The 15856-nt window shown below is 42.8% G+C and overlaps 1 protein-coding gene across 2 annotated transcripts in view; it reads left to right on the top strand.

Moving 5' to 3' along the window:
- Mcu (mitochondrial calcium uniporter) overlaps positions 1–15856 on the top strand; it is a 165947-nt gene that overhangs the window by 120043 nt on the left and 30048 nt on the right. For both annotated transcript variants that reach the window (XM_028776846.1, XM_028776847.1), the window contains exon 2: positions 766–835. In XM_028776846.1, coding sequence (XP_028632679.1) covers positions 766–835 — 70 coding nt within the window. The remainder of the gene's footprint in view (positions 1–765; positions 836–15856) is intronic.

Below are 15856 nucleotides of genomic sequence, written 5' to 3'. Positions count from 1 at the left end.
TATGTCCCACCCACCCCCCAAGTCTTTAGGAGGAAACAGGTGCCAGGTAATGAGATTCATGTGTCCTGTGTTACAGCTGAGTGCACTGTCTGGGAATCCTAAATGGTTTTGATTGTCTTGGAATAGGTTTTATTTAGTGCCTTACTGCCTTCCTTCTATAGCACTTTCGGGGACTGGGAGAGAGGTACAAAGGAAGGGCTTAGTTAGAAATGTATTCAGTATTCTCCTTGAAGCCTAGCTTAATTCAGAGACCCTCAGTCTGGACTCCGGCCACAGCACTGCCCTTTGAAGATGTGGCAAAAGTGTGCGACTGTAACTTTGTTCTAATGCTCTGGGCTCAAGCACTGAGGTTGCCTGTCCAAGATTTTAATAAGGAGAGCAAACAGCAAGAGCCAGCGGCCACTCAAGTACTGAAAATGCACAGTGCATCTCCTTCTCACAACTGATGAAAGAGACGCCCATCTGAGGCCTAGCGGCGTGAGGCAGGGAAATTTAGAGGGATTAATGCTTAACCAGGATTACTTTTAAAAGTCAATCAAAAAATATTATTTGCCAAGTATGACTCTCATTTTGTTTCATATGAGACTACCTATGTCTGTATGAAGATGTGCTTGTTTGTAGTGTGCTCGTGGCTGATAGCCTAGGCTGCTAGGAATATCTTCCTGCTTTTCCATGAAGAGTCCATAATACTTACACTCAAGCACTAGTGTTATTTGGAGCATGAATCAGTTTGCCCTGACAGTTTACCTGGCTTTTGTCTCTTAGGCACACCAGAGGCCGGCTTCCTGGCAGAGTGTGGGAGCTGCACATTGCAGTACGGTAGTGCCCTCTGATGGTGAGTTTTGGCAAATTCATTTTTATAGCTTACTCTTTTTTTTTTTTTTCCTTCTTAGCTTAGTGTTTCCAGATTTTTTTAGTCAACACATACATTTATTTTTAAATAATTTTATTACATTTATTTATTTTGGGGCGGGACACATGCATGACGTGACGTGACATGTGTCTGGAGGTCAGAGGACAACTTGAGGGGGTCAGTTCTCTCCTTCCACCATGCAAGTTCCAAGGATTGAACTGAGGTCATCCGGCTTGGCAGTGAGTCCCTGTACCTGCTAGGCCACCTCTCCAGCCCAGCGTACTGATTTACAAACCATGTTCCCACTCAAGGTTCTCTTGGAGGTCAGGGAAAGGGGACAATTGGAGAAGGGGTGTGGAACCGGGAAGAGAGTGACCTCAGAGAGTTACCCAAGAAGAACTAGTTGTTCATCAAGTCTTCATACCCCCTCGATGTCCATTCACGTTCACAAACAGGTGATAAGTTATTTCTCTGCCAGTGAAATGAGCCAATTCAAGCCAGGCTAGATTATATCAAGTGCAGGTTTATTGGGAAGCTGCTCTTGGACAAGTTCGCTGGCCCCAAGGACCAAGGCCGAGGAAGTCACCATGGGAAGGGAGAGCGAGGAGATGGGGAAGAGAAAGAGAGAAAGCGCACATGCAGAGAGATAGGAGAGAAGGAGAAGAAAGAGAGGGGAAACCAAAATGTCTGGATTATATAGGGAAGAGCCTCTGGGGGAAAGGCAAGACCCTCTGTAAATGTTCACAGTGTCGAAGACTGGCAACAGGATTAAAACTTTGCTGATTTGTTTTTCTTTAATTTAATTTTTTAAAAATTATTTACTTTATATCCCGCTCACTGCCTACCTCCTGGTTACTCTCCCCCACAATCCCTCCTCCCTTCTCCTCTGGGCAGGTAGGCCCCCCTGGGTATCCCTCCTACCCTGGCATTTCAAGTGGCTGCAAGGCTAGGTGCTTCCTCTCCCACTGAGGCCAGACAAGCCAGACAAGGCAGCCCAGCTAGAAGAACAAATCCCACATACAGGCAAGAGCTTTTGGGAGAGCCCCCGGTTCCAGTTGTTCAGGACCCACATGAAGACCAAGCTGCACATCTGTTACGTGTGTGCAAAGAGGCATGTGCATGTTCTTTGGTTGGTGGTTCAGACTCTAAGAGCCCCAAGGGTTCAGGTTAGTTGGCTCTGTTGTTCTTCCTGTGGAGTTCCTATCCCCTTCGGGACCCATAATCCTTCCTCCTATTCTTCCGTAAGAGTCCCCAAGCTCCATCCACTGTTTGGCTGTGGGTGTCTGTACCTGTCTGAGTCAGCTGCAGGGTGAACCTCTCAGCGGACAACATGGTTCCGTCCAAAAGCAAAACAGAGTATCATTAATGTTAGTGATTGGTGTTTGTCCATGGGATTGGTCTCAAGTTGGACAGGTTACTGGTTGGCCATTCCCTCAGTCTCTGTTCCCTCCCCCATGCCTGTATTACTTGTAGACAGGATAAATTTGGGGTTGAAAGTTTTGTGGGTGTGTTGGTGTCTCTGTCACTCCACTGGAGTTCCTGTCTGGATACAGGAGGTGACCTCTTCAGGTTCCATATCCCCAGTGCTGTGAGTCACAGCTAAGCTCACCCCCATTGACTGATTCTGGGGCACCTCCCTTGTCCCAGGCCATGTCTTGTCCTGGAGATGCCCCCCACCTATGGTCATGTTTTCTAACTTTCACTACCATTTCTACCACAAAATTTCAATTCATAGAGCTTGGCTTAGGGTTAACATTTTTGTGCAAACCTCAGTTTGATCTTGTTCTAAATTCAATTCTATAAGCATTAATTCACAGACGGCATGAATTAAAAGAGCATCTTGCAAATTCACAGAAACACCGAAACTGAAGAAGCCCAAAATGGATCATGCAAACCCCAGAGTCTTCTGTGTCTGTCAATTTAAGTTTTCAGTATAACAGGAATCCTTTCTCCAGTGCTGTTGGGTAATCTGAATGCATAAACACACACTCATGTTGGTGATTCTTCAGCCACTGGAGGAAACCTTGCTGGGGACCAGCCCAGCATCTAGGTAGACTGAGGTCAACAGCAATGGGTGGAGTCAGCGGTTGTGGGAGTAAAAGTTGCTTACTAATTATAAATTTTTTCTTCCTTTAACTCTTTGCTATTCTAAGGCCAAAAGCCACTGGTTTCTGGTAATTAACTCCTGCTGTTAGCAGCAGGGGATTAAAAAAAAAAGAAGGCTTAATTGCTAGGGCCCTTTTCTCTCTGGGGAGACCCTTCACAGGGACCCCTCTCTGGCCAGGCGAGAGGCTTGGAGTTTGTTAACTCTTCAATAACCAGAGAGAAAAGGAAAGGAAAGAAAAAACTCATTTACACAGACAACACACACACCAAATGAAGCAGAAATGGCTACATCAAGACTTTATTATTGCTTTTAGCTTTTTATACTTTTTAGACGAAGACTCTATGTAAAAAAGAATTACCTCATAGATAAAATGTTACACAAAAGGGAAGTTACAGAGGAGTGTCAATAAAAGTTCAAAGCAGTGTTTCACTCTAGAAGCTCATTATAAGTTCAAAGCAACAGTTTCATATGGCCTTGCTTTATCAGAGTACACACCTGTGGCTTCATCCTTGGACCTGACCTAGAATGAATGCTTTTCCTAGATTACAAATTTGTTCCAAGCCTGCTTTCTTATCCTAATGCAACTAGCCTATGGCACCAGAAAGTTTACAGAGCTCTATTTACAGCTTTATTCTATAGGGGGCTTGAGAGTACTTGTCTCAATTTAAGAGTTCTATAAAAATCATTACCAGAAACTGTGAAATCATCAACTTGTCTATAAAGCATTACTATATGAGAGTACATCTTCATGTTGATCTGCAGGAAACTTGTGCAATAGGGTGGGCTGATGCCTAGTTATCATTAGACTATGCAATAGGGACAGAAAAAGGCATGTCAGCAGCAAGAAGTAATCCTGGGTTAAATCTCTAAGGACCCTGCATCGCAGAGCTTACCCATTGCAGGCCATGCAAAACAGTGGACCATCTTCAGAAAATTCACTTACATGCCTTAGCCTTTCCTAGATGGCTTCTGACAAAACCCTTTTGTGATCACTTACTTATAGAGCAGAGGTGACTGGGAAGGAAATTCAGGCTGAAGCAAAACAAGGAAATGGTACCTGGCATTCTTCTTCCTGTGTCCTGGAGACAAGCAGCTTCAGAGAAACACTGATACATATGTAATCTAAGAAGCAGAACTTGGCTGTGTTGCAGCTGAGGGACACGCATGTGCAAGGCCTAGTTCCAGTGTGTACCAGGTATCGGAACTTGTCACATGGCCAAGATCCAGAGGTCTGCAATACCTCCTACTCCCTTCTCTCCGAGAGCCCCTCTAAAGCAGGTGTACTTCTCTTCCTCCAACATGGTCTTGATGTCACACACAACCACATCTGCACGTATGTCACTCCTGAATCACATTCCTTTCCTCTGCTAGCCCATGTTAGCCCTTTCCAACTGAGAGATGTTCTCTTCAGGTAAGAAGTAATCCACAGTGCTGAGTCTCTTAGCTTGTGCCAACTAAGAGTATTTTATTCAAAAATGTCTAGCCTTTAGAATTTATGAAATTATTATATGGTCCATGTTCCTATAACTCAGTATACATATAGAAATTGTATTTTTAAGCTTAACCAAATTGGGCTGGAGAGATGGCTCAGCAGTTAAGAGCACTGACTGCTCTTCCAGAGGTCCTGAGTTCAATTCCCAGCAACCACATGGTGGCTCACAACCATCTGTAATGAGATCTGATGCCCTTTTCTGGTGTGTCTGAAGAGAGTGACATCATGCTCACATATATAAAATAAATAAATAAATCTTAGAAAAAAAAATCAACCAAGTCAGGCTTATGGAGAGGAAGCTTGGGTGTCTGGTTGGTGTGATATTCATGGTGATTGATCTGAGCTAATGAATCCTTATAGGCATCTGTATTATTTTTTATTCATGTATTCAATCATTGAATCTACTATGTTCCTATATATCAATCCATATGAAAGAACCCTAGTAATTTAATAGTGATCCAGCTGTGCAGGGGTATGACTGAATGTTATCTGAAATCATGAATGCTAATAGGTTATCCCTGTACTCCACAAGAGGTTAAAAACAAAAAAGAAAGGAGAAATGAAAGAGAGAAAGAAAGGAAGGAAGGAAGGAAGGAAGGAAGGAAGGAAGGAAGGAAGGAAGGAAAGAAGGAAGGAAGGGGGCTGGAGAGATGGCTGGGGAGTTAAGAGCATGTATTCCTCTTGCCGAGGCCCTGAATGCTTCCTACCATCCCCATCAGGTGGCTCCCACTGCCTGTAACTCCAGCTCCCGGGGATCCCACACTGTCTTCTGACTTCCTCAGGCATAGCACTCATATCTCATATCTGTGTGCATGTTCTCTCTCTCTCTCTCTCTCTCTCTCTCTCTTCTCTCTCTCTCTCTCTCTCTCTCTCTCTCTCTCTCTCTCTCTCACACACACACACACACAAACACACACTTTAAAAATAATTTTACAAATGAAAGCATACAGGTTCTTATGTGTGCATATACTGTTGTTGGGATTAAGCCCAGGGTTTGGGCATGCTAAACAGAGTATATTAGTATTGATTGATGCCCTTCTCCCAGGATACCAACTTTTAAAAAAGCGTTCCCCAAATTTTTACTAATTTTTACTCTTAAAAAAAAAACCATCTTGGAGTTTGCAAGATGCCTCAGTATGTAAAAGCACTTGCCACAAGTCTGACGACCTGAGTTTGATTCCTAGGACCCATGTGGTAGAAGGAGAGAGCCAACCCCCACAGCTTGCTCCCCAAGCTCCACGCATAAGCCACGGCATGCACCCATCGACATCCATAGACACAGACACAGAATAAATAAATGTTTTCTAAAAACCCATAACTTACATTAGTTATTAAGAAATAGAAATTATATATCATTTGACGTACTTCAGCCCAGTATTCTTGCTACCTTCCAAGTATTCATCTTTTTATTTCATGTCCCACCTTGCATGTGTGCGTGTGTGTGTGCGTGTGTGTGTGTGTGTGTGTGTCTGCGTGTGATGGTGGAGACTGAACCCAGAGCTTTTACAAGTACTCTGCGAACACCCTTCCACTGAACTACACCGTCAGCCTCTTACTTTGCTCTGCAAAATTAATATTGCCTTAGGTCAGTGTAGTATATTAGAAACTTTGCCTGACATACTGTAAAGAAGGTTTAGTCACCATTAACAAACATTCTCGCCATCATTCATTCTATTTTGTCTTTATTGCTGGGTCCTATTCAGTATCTCAAGGTGAATTGGCTCTTGGTTGTAAAATATACAGCCTAAAATGATACATTATGTAAAATTACAAATTTAAAGATACTGCCTCTCAATAGTTTCATGAACGATATCTTTTGAAAGACCTTCTAATTGTGAGTATGTAATAGCTAATGTAAAACCTAGATTATCTTTTTTAAAGATTTATTTATTTGTTGTATGTGTGTGAGTACACTGTCGCTGTCTTCAGACACACCAGAAGAGGCCATCAGATCCCATTACAGATGGTTGTGAGCCACCATGTGGGTGCTGGGAATTGAACTCAGGACCTCTGGAAGAGCAGTCAGTGCTCTTAACCGCTGAGCCATCTCTCCAGTCCACATAGATTATCTTAAGCATCTAACTTCTCAAAAGCTATCATCTTTTCTTCATCTATCAAAAGCAGCCCAACACGTTCTTCACTGTTCTCCATTCGTGTCAGACACACTTTTGATGACTGAGTGAAGCCTTAGACTGTTCCCATAGTAGCAGTCCCCAACTCGAGAGCCATTCTGAAGCCTCTGAGCCTGGGTGCGAATGCTTGTACAGCCAACCCTTACCCCTGTCTTCTCTCAATGGTGTTCTTAATGTTACAAGTACAGGCTGCACCTGTGGGTCAGCTCGGCTTTGTGAGAATCTAAGCCTCAGGGAATCAGTCTTCACAGCCTGCTTTCTCACTGTGAAGTGCAGACTATAAGAGAAGCATGCGCTTGCCTTGCAGAAGGAACCCTTCTGATCTGAGGAGGGCTTGCAATGATAGCAAGGCCCCTACATCCAGGACGTGTGGTCTCCAGCTTCTCATTTCAGTGTTTCTGGCCCCAGATGCTCAGCTGTAAATGAGTAATACAAAAACATTTATGGCATATGGTTTGGATCTGCTTGAAGTCTTCAGGGGTCCCCTCCATGTTAATGAAAACCAAAGATGAAAGCAATTTTAACATCTGGCCAAGATTTGTCATCTACTCTGGCAGACTTCAGAGAGAACAAGAAGGTGATATTAAAAACTGTGATGTCAGTTGATTGGTATAGTCCAAGACCCCGTCTTCCTCTCTATCTGGAGAGTGAAGGGCCACCTAGAAAAGATGGAGAAAAACAGCCTGTATCACAGCCGTTGGTTTCTCTGTCCAGAGAGTCAGCCCACATACTTGTTACTGCCTAAGAATTGCGGTGGAAATTGTGTGATCTCTGTACTCAGTAAAAGGTATGACTACCTCATAAAAATCATTTGGGGGAAATTTTGCATAATAAAAGTCCATGAAAATCCTGTATAGTGATACACAGTTGTCTGTTTAGTCACCCCGCTTATGGGTAATTATATCTAAGAATTTGTAGTTCTTAGGTTAGGATCTGTGAGTGGTTGCAGAGCCCAGTTTTCTCCTCACTTTACTTTCTGTCCTATCATATATATATATATATATATATATATATATGTGTGTGTGTGTGTGTGTGTGTGTGTGTGTGTGTGTGTATGTGTGTGTGTGTATGTGTGTGTGTGTGTGTCTGTGTATGTGTGTGTGTATGTGTGTGTGTCTGTGTGTATACATATATGTGTGTGCATGTGTGTGTTTAAATTTCATGTATTAGTACTATGTTGACATCATCTCCCTCCTTCTTTTTTCCTCTCCAACTCCTCCCATGTCCTCATAACTTCCTCTCAAATTCAAGCTCTCTTTGTCTTTAATTATGATTGTTTCATAAACATACACATACACACAAAACCCACTGAGTTCATTTAGTGTAACTAGTAGGTACATGTGTTGAGGACTGACCATTTGGGGTTGGATAACCCATGTCTTAGTTAGGGTTTTACTGCTGTGAACAGACACCATGACCAAGGCAAGTCTTACAAAGACAACATTTCATTGGGGCTGGCTTACAGGTTCAGAGATTCAGCCCATTATCATCAAGGTGGGAACATGACAGCATCCAGGGCAGACATGGTGCAGGAGGAGCTGAAGAGCTTTTCATCTTCATCTGAAGGCTGCTAGCAGAACACTGACTTCCAGGCAGCTAGGATGAGGGTCTTAAAGCCCACACTCACAGTGACACACCTACTCCAACAGGACCACACCTTCTAATGATGCCACTCCCTGGACCTATCATATATAAACCATCACAACCCATTGGGGGCTTATCCCTGGAGAACATTGATTCTCTCTCTCAGTAGCCATTAGTTGTCTGAAGCTCTTCATCTAGAGCTGGGGCCTGTGAAGTTTCTCCTTTCTATGTTGGCATGTCAACTGGTATTCTAATTATGTAGGACTTGGTTAGGCAGCCATGTTGTTGAGATCATGGCTGCAGTTTCCCTGTTGTGTCTAGAAAACATTATCTAGCAGCAGCTAGCAGCGGGAAGAGACATTTACCTTCTTACAATTGAGTTGTGAGAGTTCTGTATTAGTCAGGGTTCTCTAAAAAAAACAAAAACAAAAAACAAACAAAAAAACAAACAGAAGGATAGAATGAATGCATATATATTAAAGGGGGGATATTTATTAAAGTGGCTTACAGACTGTAGTCCAGCTAGTCTAACCATGACCGTCTCCTAGTAGAAAAATCTAATAACCCAGTAGTTGTTCAGTCCATGAGCCTGGCTGTCTCAGCTGGTCTTCAGTCTACATCGGAGTCCTGAAGTAGTAGGTTCTAACACCAGTGAAGGCGTGCCTCAGCAGCAGGATAGATGAACTTGCCAGCAAGAATGACAACAAGCAAGCAGAAAGCAAAAGCTTCCTTGCTCCATGTTCTTTTATTTGGGCTGCCCCTGAAGGTGTGACCCAGATTTCAGGTGGATCTTCTGACCTCAAGGGATCAAGTCAAGAACATGTCCCACAGGCATGCCTGGATGCTTGGGTTTCGGTGGATTCCAGATGTAGTCAAATCAGCAACCAAGATTAGCTCTTTATCTGTTTCTTGGCTTTTGGAAACAGGTCTTGTTATATAGCTTAGGCTGACCTAGAACCGAGTGATCCCCCTGCCTCAGCCACCTGAGTAGTAGGACTATAGGAGCATAGTCATCACAGCCACCGCATGTCACTTATAAAAATGATTTAAGATGTTTTGAATTGAATGGCACTGTCAGTAACCACTCATGCACAGCTGGAGTTCTCTGTTAATATTACCATGTATAGTACGCATGTCAGATACAGAATGCACATATCACATATCAAGTACACATGTCACATACAGAGTGCACATATCACATACCTAATACACATATATCAAATACACATGTCACATGTAAAGTATATATGTCACAAGTAGATATATATATATATATCACATATCCAGTACACATGTCACATACAGAGTACATATATATCAAGTATACATGTCACATAGAGTACATATATCACATATGAATACACATGTTAAATAGAGAGCATATATCACATTATCAAGTACACATGCCACATACAGAGTGCGTATATCACATATTGAGTAACTACATCACATATCAAGTACATGTCTCATATATTGAGTATACATATAACATGTTGAGTATCTGTGTCACATATCAACTATATATACTGCATATCAACTACAAATGACATAACAAGGACACAGATCAAGTACACATCTTTCACCCTCGCTTTAAAAAGACCTGTGACCACAAAAGAGAAAGTAACGAGACTGTTTAGCATGAAGGTGACAGATTACAGAGCTATATAGCACCTTATATTTTTCTATGTAAAAGACGTGTTTGACAGCTTGAACATTTTTTGTAAACTGGAGTTTCAGTTTGAATCCTTACCAAAATATGAGGTTAGACTTGTTCTGTCACAGAAGCCCTCTCTTGAAGAACATGGTAAGCCTGGCTGTTCACATTGTACAGAAGAATGGCCACACCACATTGGAAAGGGTGCCAACCCTACGTGCCAACAGGGTGTGTGTGGGCTTAGCTTGGGGAGAAGCAAGCTTCTGTTAGATCTCCTTCTCAATATTTTGAGGGAATTAGAAACTCTCATTTCTCTCCCAGATGCAGCTTGCTGAGCCTTGCTGGCCTTGCTCTTAGCAGTTAGATCCTGGTGTTTCTGTTGATGTGCATGCTGACTGGGGGGGGGGGGGGGAAGGGGACCCCCAACCCAACCAACCAACCCCTAATGTGTGAGTGCTGGAGGAAACAGGAAGGGCTCTCACTGTGACTGATTACTGCCTTTGAAGAAACATTCCATCTCTTTGCTAAAATACTCACTAGGGAGGGAGAAAACTCTTTTTTGACTGTAAGGAAGATCTCAGTACGCTACACAGATGGCACATTCTCCATACTTAGCAACATAGATACTTTCGTTGTCAGGGAGAAAGCAGCTCTGCCCAGTATAACAGCACATTGCTTTATTCTTCCAGTTCATGCTGGCTCTAAAGAGACCTCTAACAAGCCAAGATGAAGTCTGGCCTATTGCACAGCTCTCCATGTCTTGAGAACGAGGGTTTTGAGGTGGTTTTTTTTTTTTTTTCCACAGAGTGGATCAAAATATAAAGTTCTTTTCTTAGGCTTTGGGTGGAATTTTGTATTCCTGAGAGGGATTACTCAGTCCTGGCTGAAGTCACCTGGGAGAGTTTGGGGCGCCATGAATGAGCGTGGTCGTCTCATCTGACCTCACAGCCATGATTATTAGTTTGACAGAAAGATGATAAGCCCTGGGGCTAAGCTGTCTCCCAACTAGACAATTAAACAAGGACCTGTAAGTGTACTCCTACAGCTGGAGGCAGTACCTCTGTAGAGGGTCATTTGTGGAATAGTCTGTCTGCAGGTGTTAAGAAGTCCCTCAGGGTGGTGAAGATTACCCCCATACAGAAAACCTCAAGTTAAGATGTTAGTTTGTAATCTCCCCATTTGTGACCTGGCATCAGAATGGTAATGAGAATCTAACCCTGAGGGTCACCATCCTCAGGTTCCCCATCAAGCCTGTCATTTGGCAGAGCAGGCCGCATGCGTTGTCAACGCCTGAGTGGTCGCTGTATCTAACGAGCAAGGCTCAAGACCTCCAATGCCAAGAAGGATATGCAAGTTACCAAATTCCAAAGCCAGGCCCTTAGGGAATGTCCTTGTCTGTTTGTTTGGGGTTTTGCATTGTCTTTTGTTTTGACTCAGGGTTCCACTGCATAGCCCAGCCTTGAACTCATGGTTGTCCTGTCTCAATCCCCCAGAATAGGGATTACTGCCGTGGGATTACTGCCATGACCATCACATTGTACCTAGAGATTTGTTTTTTTTACTCCAGTCAAATAATAGCAGCTTTGAAGGATCCTTCATACATAATTAAATGTTATTAAATTGTTAGAATTAATTTTTAAATTTTGTATAATCTCTCTCTTCTCTTCTCTTCTCTTCTCTTCTCTTCTCTTCTCTTCTCTTCTCTTCTCTTCTCTTCTCTCTCTCTCTTTCTTTCTTTCAGACAAGGTTTCCCCATGTATCCTTGGCTGTCCTGGAACTCACTCTGTAGACCAGGCTGGCCTCAAACTCACAGAGATCCACCTGCCTTTGCCTCCCTAATGCTGGAATTAAAGGCATGAGCCACCACTGCCTGGCTGATTTATTTCTTCTTTAATAAACAAAAAATATTCATGACTTTGGTTTAAACTGAAAAAAGAATTAGCTTTCTTTCTTTCTTTCTTTTTTTTTTTTTTTAGGTTTTTCAAGACAGGGTTTCTCTGTGTAGTCCTGGCTGTCCTGGAACTCACTCTGTAGACCAGGCTAGCCTTGAACTCAGAAATCCGCCTGCCTCTGCCTCCCAAGTGCTGGGATTAAAGGCATGTGCCACCACTGCCCAGCAGAATTCAGCTTTCTTGAGCATTTACTTTTCAAATATGAAGGGAATTAGTTGCCACTGCAGTAAAAAGAAATTATACATAAAAGTTTTATATGCAAATTGCTTAAATTTTTTTTTCTTCAGGAAACTAAGGTAAAGAAGTCTACAATCCATCAGGTTCTCAGAGATCAATAAGCAAAAACTGTTAAGAAATTCTAACTGAAGTTGTATAATGTAATGTCTCAAGAGTCAGGGATGGGGAGTCAGTGTGGGGTTTTGTTTGGTTAGTTGGTTTGGTTTTTGTTTTTTCTCTTTAGCACCAAACAGTAAGTAGTCTGTCACTTGAATGTGCCACAGTCTTATCTGTCCCCTTGATTATTTCCAAGGTTTTTGTGATCCTGAGCCGAGCTGCTTCTACTCCCTTTCCTCCTGCTGTGATAGAACACCTTGGCACAGCAGCTTAGGGAAGAAAGGGCTTATCACAATTGCAGTCAGACAATCATTTGAGGAAGCAGCAGGTCACGTGACATCCACAGCCCAGAGCAGAGAAGTGAGCCCATGCATGCTTCAATGCCTACTTCACTTTCCTGTTCTTACACACTCCTGGGCCCAGAGCTTGGGAATAGTTCCCCCACAAATATGTCAGGTCTTTCCACCCTGCCCAACCCGACTAGAAACTTCCTGACTGATACATCCACAGCCCAACCTGATCTAGACAAGCTGTCTCTGAGACTTGTTTCCCAGATGACTGTAGGTTATGTCAAGTTGGCCGTTAGACCTAACCATAACAGTTACTACAAACATTGTGCTGGTTTCTGTGTGAGCATAATTCTTCACTATTTGGGGCAGATACCAAGAAGCATGGTCAGCAAGAAAAAGTGCGTTCTGTGGTACACCATGAAACCATGACCTACCATTTCCATTCCCGCGGCAACGCCACAGCTCAGCCAGCATCCGTGCTGAACTGATGCTCTTTTCTCCTCATTGCCGTGAGTGGAACGAGTCAGTTTTGCTCTTGTGATATTCAAAGGGATAATTGGGAATTTTCTTAGGCATGTGTGATATAATTTTAGACTCCCAATTCTAGGAAAAGCAAAAGAAACTCCTAAGCCAGAAACATTTTCCATACCTTTTCATTGAATATTTTCAGCAGCCTCGAGCACCATGAGCAGAGTTGAATGACAGGTGAGGAGACAGAGTCAGTTCTGTTTAAATGCCTGACCACAGAGCCACAGTGTTGCCTTCTGGGAGAGCTGAACACTACCAAGTCCAAGATGCTGGGACCCATAATTTTGCTGTTGTTCCACTGTCTGTACTTGAGTATGTGTGTTTAGCTTTTATCACTCAGGAATTAAAATGGGCAGAGAATCAAGGTATTGTTAAAGGTACTTCCCAATAGTACCATCAAATGTATTGTTTTAAAATAAAAATATAGAGAATTAAGATGAGGTTTTATTTTCTTTTTGCTTGTTTGTTTTTGTCACTGTCTCACTGTGCATTTGTGTAGCTCAGGCTGGCCTGGAACTCACAGAGATCGACCCGCCACTGCTTCCTGAGTGCTGGGATCAAAGGAATTTGACACCCCACCTGGCAGGATTTCATTTTTATAAAACAAAAATAAAATACTGAATTCCTTACTTAACCTTTAGTAGACTACAGGGAGAGACGATATGTGTAAATGCTTAGTAACTTACAAGTACAACTGTTTGAAAGGATTAGAAGGATCAGAAGGTGTGGCTTTTTTGGATGAGGTATGCTACTAGGGTAGATTTTGAGATTTCAAAAGCCCAGGCCTCCTCCTCCTCCTCCTCCTCCTCCTCCTCCTCCTCCTCCCCCTCTCTCTTTCTCTTTCTCTCTCTCTCTCTCTCTCTCTCTCTCTCTCTCTCTCTCTCTCTCTGCCTATGGATCATGGTGTTAAGATCTCAGCTACTGCTCCAGTACCTGTCTGCATGCCACCATGCTCTCACCATGATGATAATGGACTCACCCTCTGAACCTGTAAGCCAGCCCCAATTAAACACTTTCTTTTGTAAGAGTTGCTTTGATCATGATGTCTCCTCATAATCATAGGACGGTAGTTAAGACAGTGGCCTGTATGTAATGCAAACGTTTTCCGACACTTAATCATGAATCAATTATTTTCATAAACTGATTTTAAGAGAACTATAATCAGAAAGGCAGAGGCCACGTCACTGTTTCATCAAACATTAAAGGATGCTTTTTCACTTTTTTAATTTGAACTTCACGATGTCTTAATGACAGTATTTTACACAATCTCAAAGGGAGTTAGTTGTCTAATTTACTTGGGGTACACAATAAAATACTTAGTTGATGTGATTAAAATCAACTATATTGCTTGTAAGAAAGTCTCAAACAGCTGAGATTATCAAATTATTGATGTGAATATTATAATTGGATTTTCACAGATTAATCTGGAAGGCTGGGACAATACCTTAGCAGATAAAGGGACCTTTACCAAACCTGATGACCAGAGTTTAATCCCCAGACCCACATAGTACAAGGAGCGAACTGACAACTGAAAGTTGTCCTCTGACCTCCACACACAAGCATAATGGACATGTAAATAAAGAAATCTAATCAAATATTACTATGGAAAGATAAATATTTCTGTGCATGTATGTGTGTGTGTATGTGTGTGACAGAGAGAGAGATGCCAGGCAAGTATTTCACCACTGCACAGACCCCCAACCCTAGCAGTGTTTTGGTGGGGATTACATTTATTTATTAACGGGGCCACTCATTCAGTGGCACACATGTGGAGGGCAGAGGACACTCAACAGGAGTGGGACCCTCTACTATGTAGGTTCTAGGGATCAAATTCAGGTCATCAGGTTGTAAGCAGATGCCTTTATCTGCTAGGCCATCTTGCCAACTCTATCCTTAGTATTTTGAAACAGGATACAACTCTTAGCTCAGGCTGACCATCAACTTGCTAGATAGTGTAAGCTGGCATTGAATTGGCAGTCTTCCTGCATCAACCTCTGAAGTTACAGGGTTGCGAGTATGCACCACCATGCGTAGCCTCGGAGGATATTTTCTGTAATTATTTTCATAGGTTGGTATGGTCCAATGTGACTTGTCCCAACCAGGCCTTTTGTAGAGGGTGTTTCCTTGATGCAGTACTGTCAGTGGTGAGGTCTTTGGGAGGTGGTTAGGTCTTGGGATCACCACCCTTATGGTCATGGCTTAATGGTTTTCTGAAAAGTTTGGGTTAAGTGTCAAGAAACTAACCTAGATATCTCAAGAGTGGATAATGTTTTATAGGAGGTGGGCTTTTCCTGAAGGACTTGTTTGGTTCCCCAAAAGCAAATGGTTACAAAGCTGGAATACCCCTTCATCTCTCTTCATATGTATCCACTTGCTGCTTTCAGACCTGTTTTTGCCATGTGATGTCATCCACTGTGAGATGAAGCCATGTGATGTCATCCACTGTGAGATGAAGCCATGTGATGTCATCCACTGTGGGATAAAGCCATGTGGTGTCATCTACTGTGGGATGCAGCTGTGTGATGTCATCCACTGTATTATAAAGCCATGTGATGTCATCCACTGTGAGATGAAGCCATGTGATGTCATCCACTGTGGGATAAAGCCATGTGATATCATCCACTGTGGGATAAAGCCATGTGATGTCATCTACTGTGGGATGCAGCCGTGTGATGTCATCCACTGTATTATAAAGCCATGTGATGTCATCTACTGTGGGATGCAGCTGTGTGATGTCATCCACTGTGAGATGAAACCATGTGACGTCATCCACTGTGAGATGAAGCCATGTGATGTCATCCACTGTGAGATGAAGCCATGTGGTGTCATCCACTGTGAGATGAAGCCATGTGATGTCATCCACTGTGAGATGAAACCATGTGACGTCATCCACTGTGAGATGAAGCCATGTGATGTCATCCACTGTGGGAT

Source organism: Grammomys surdaster, unplaced genomic scaffold (genome assembly GCF_004785775.1).
Source record: "Grammomys surdaster isolate TR1022 unplaced genomic scaffold, NIH_TR_1.0 273, whole genome shotgun sequence".
Lineage (NCBI taxonomy): Eukaryota > Metazoa > Chordata > Mammalia > Rodentia > Muridae > Grammomys > Grammomys surdaster.
This window is presented reverse-complemented; position numbering and strand designations above follow the sequence as displayed.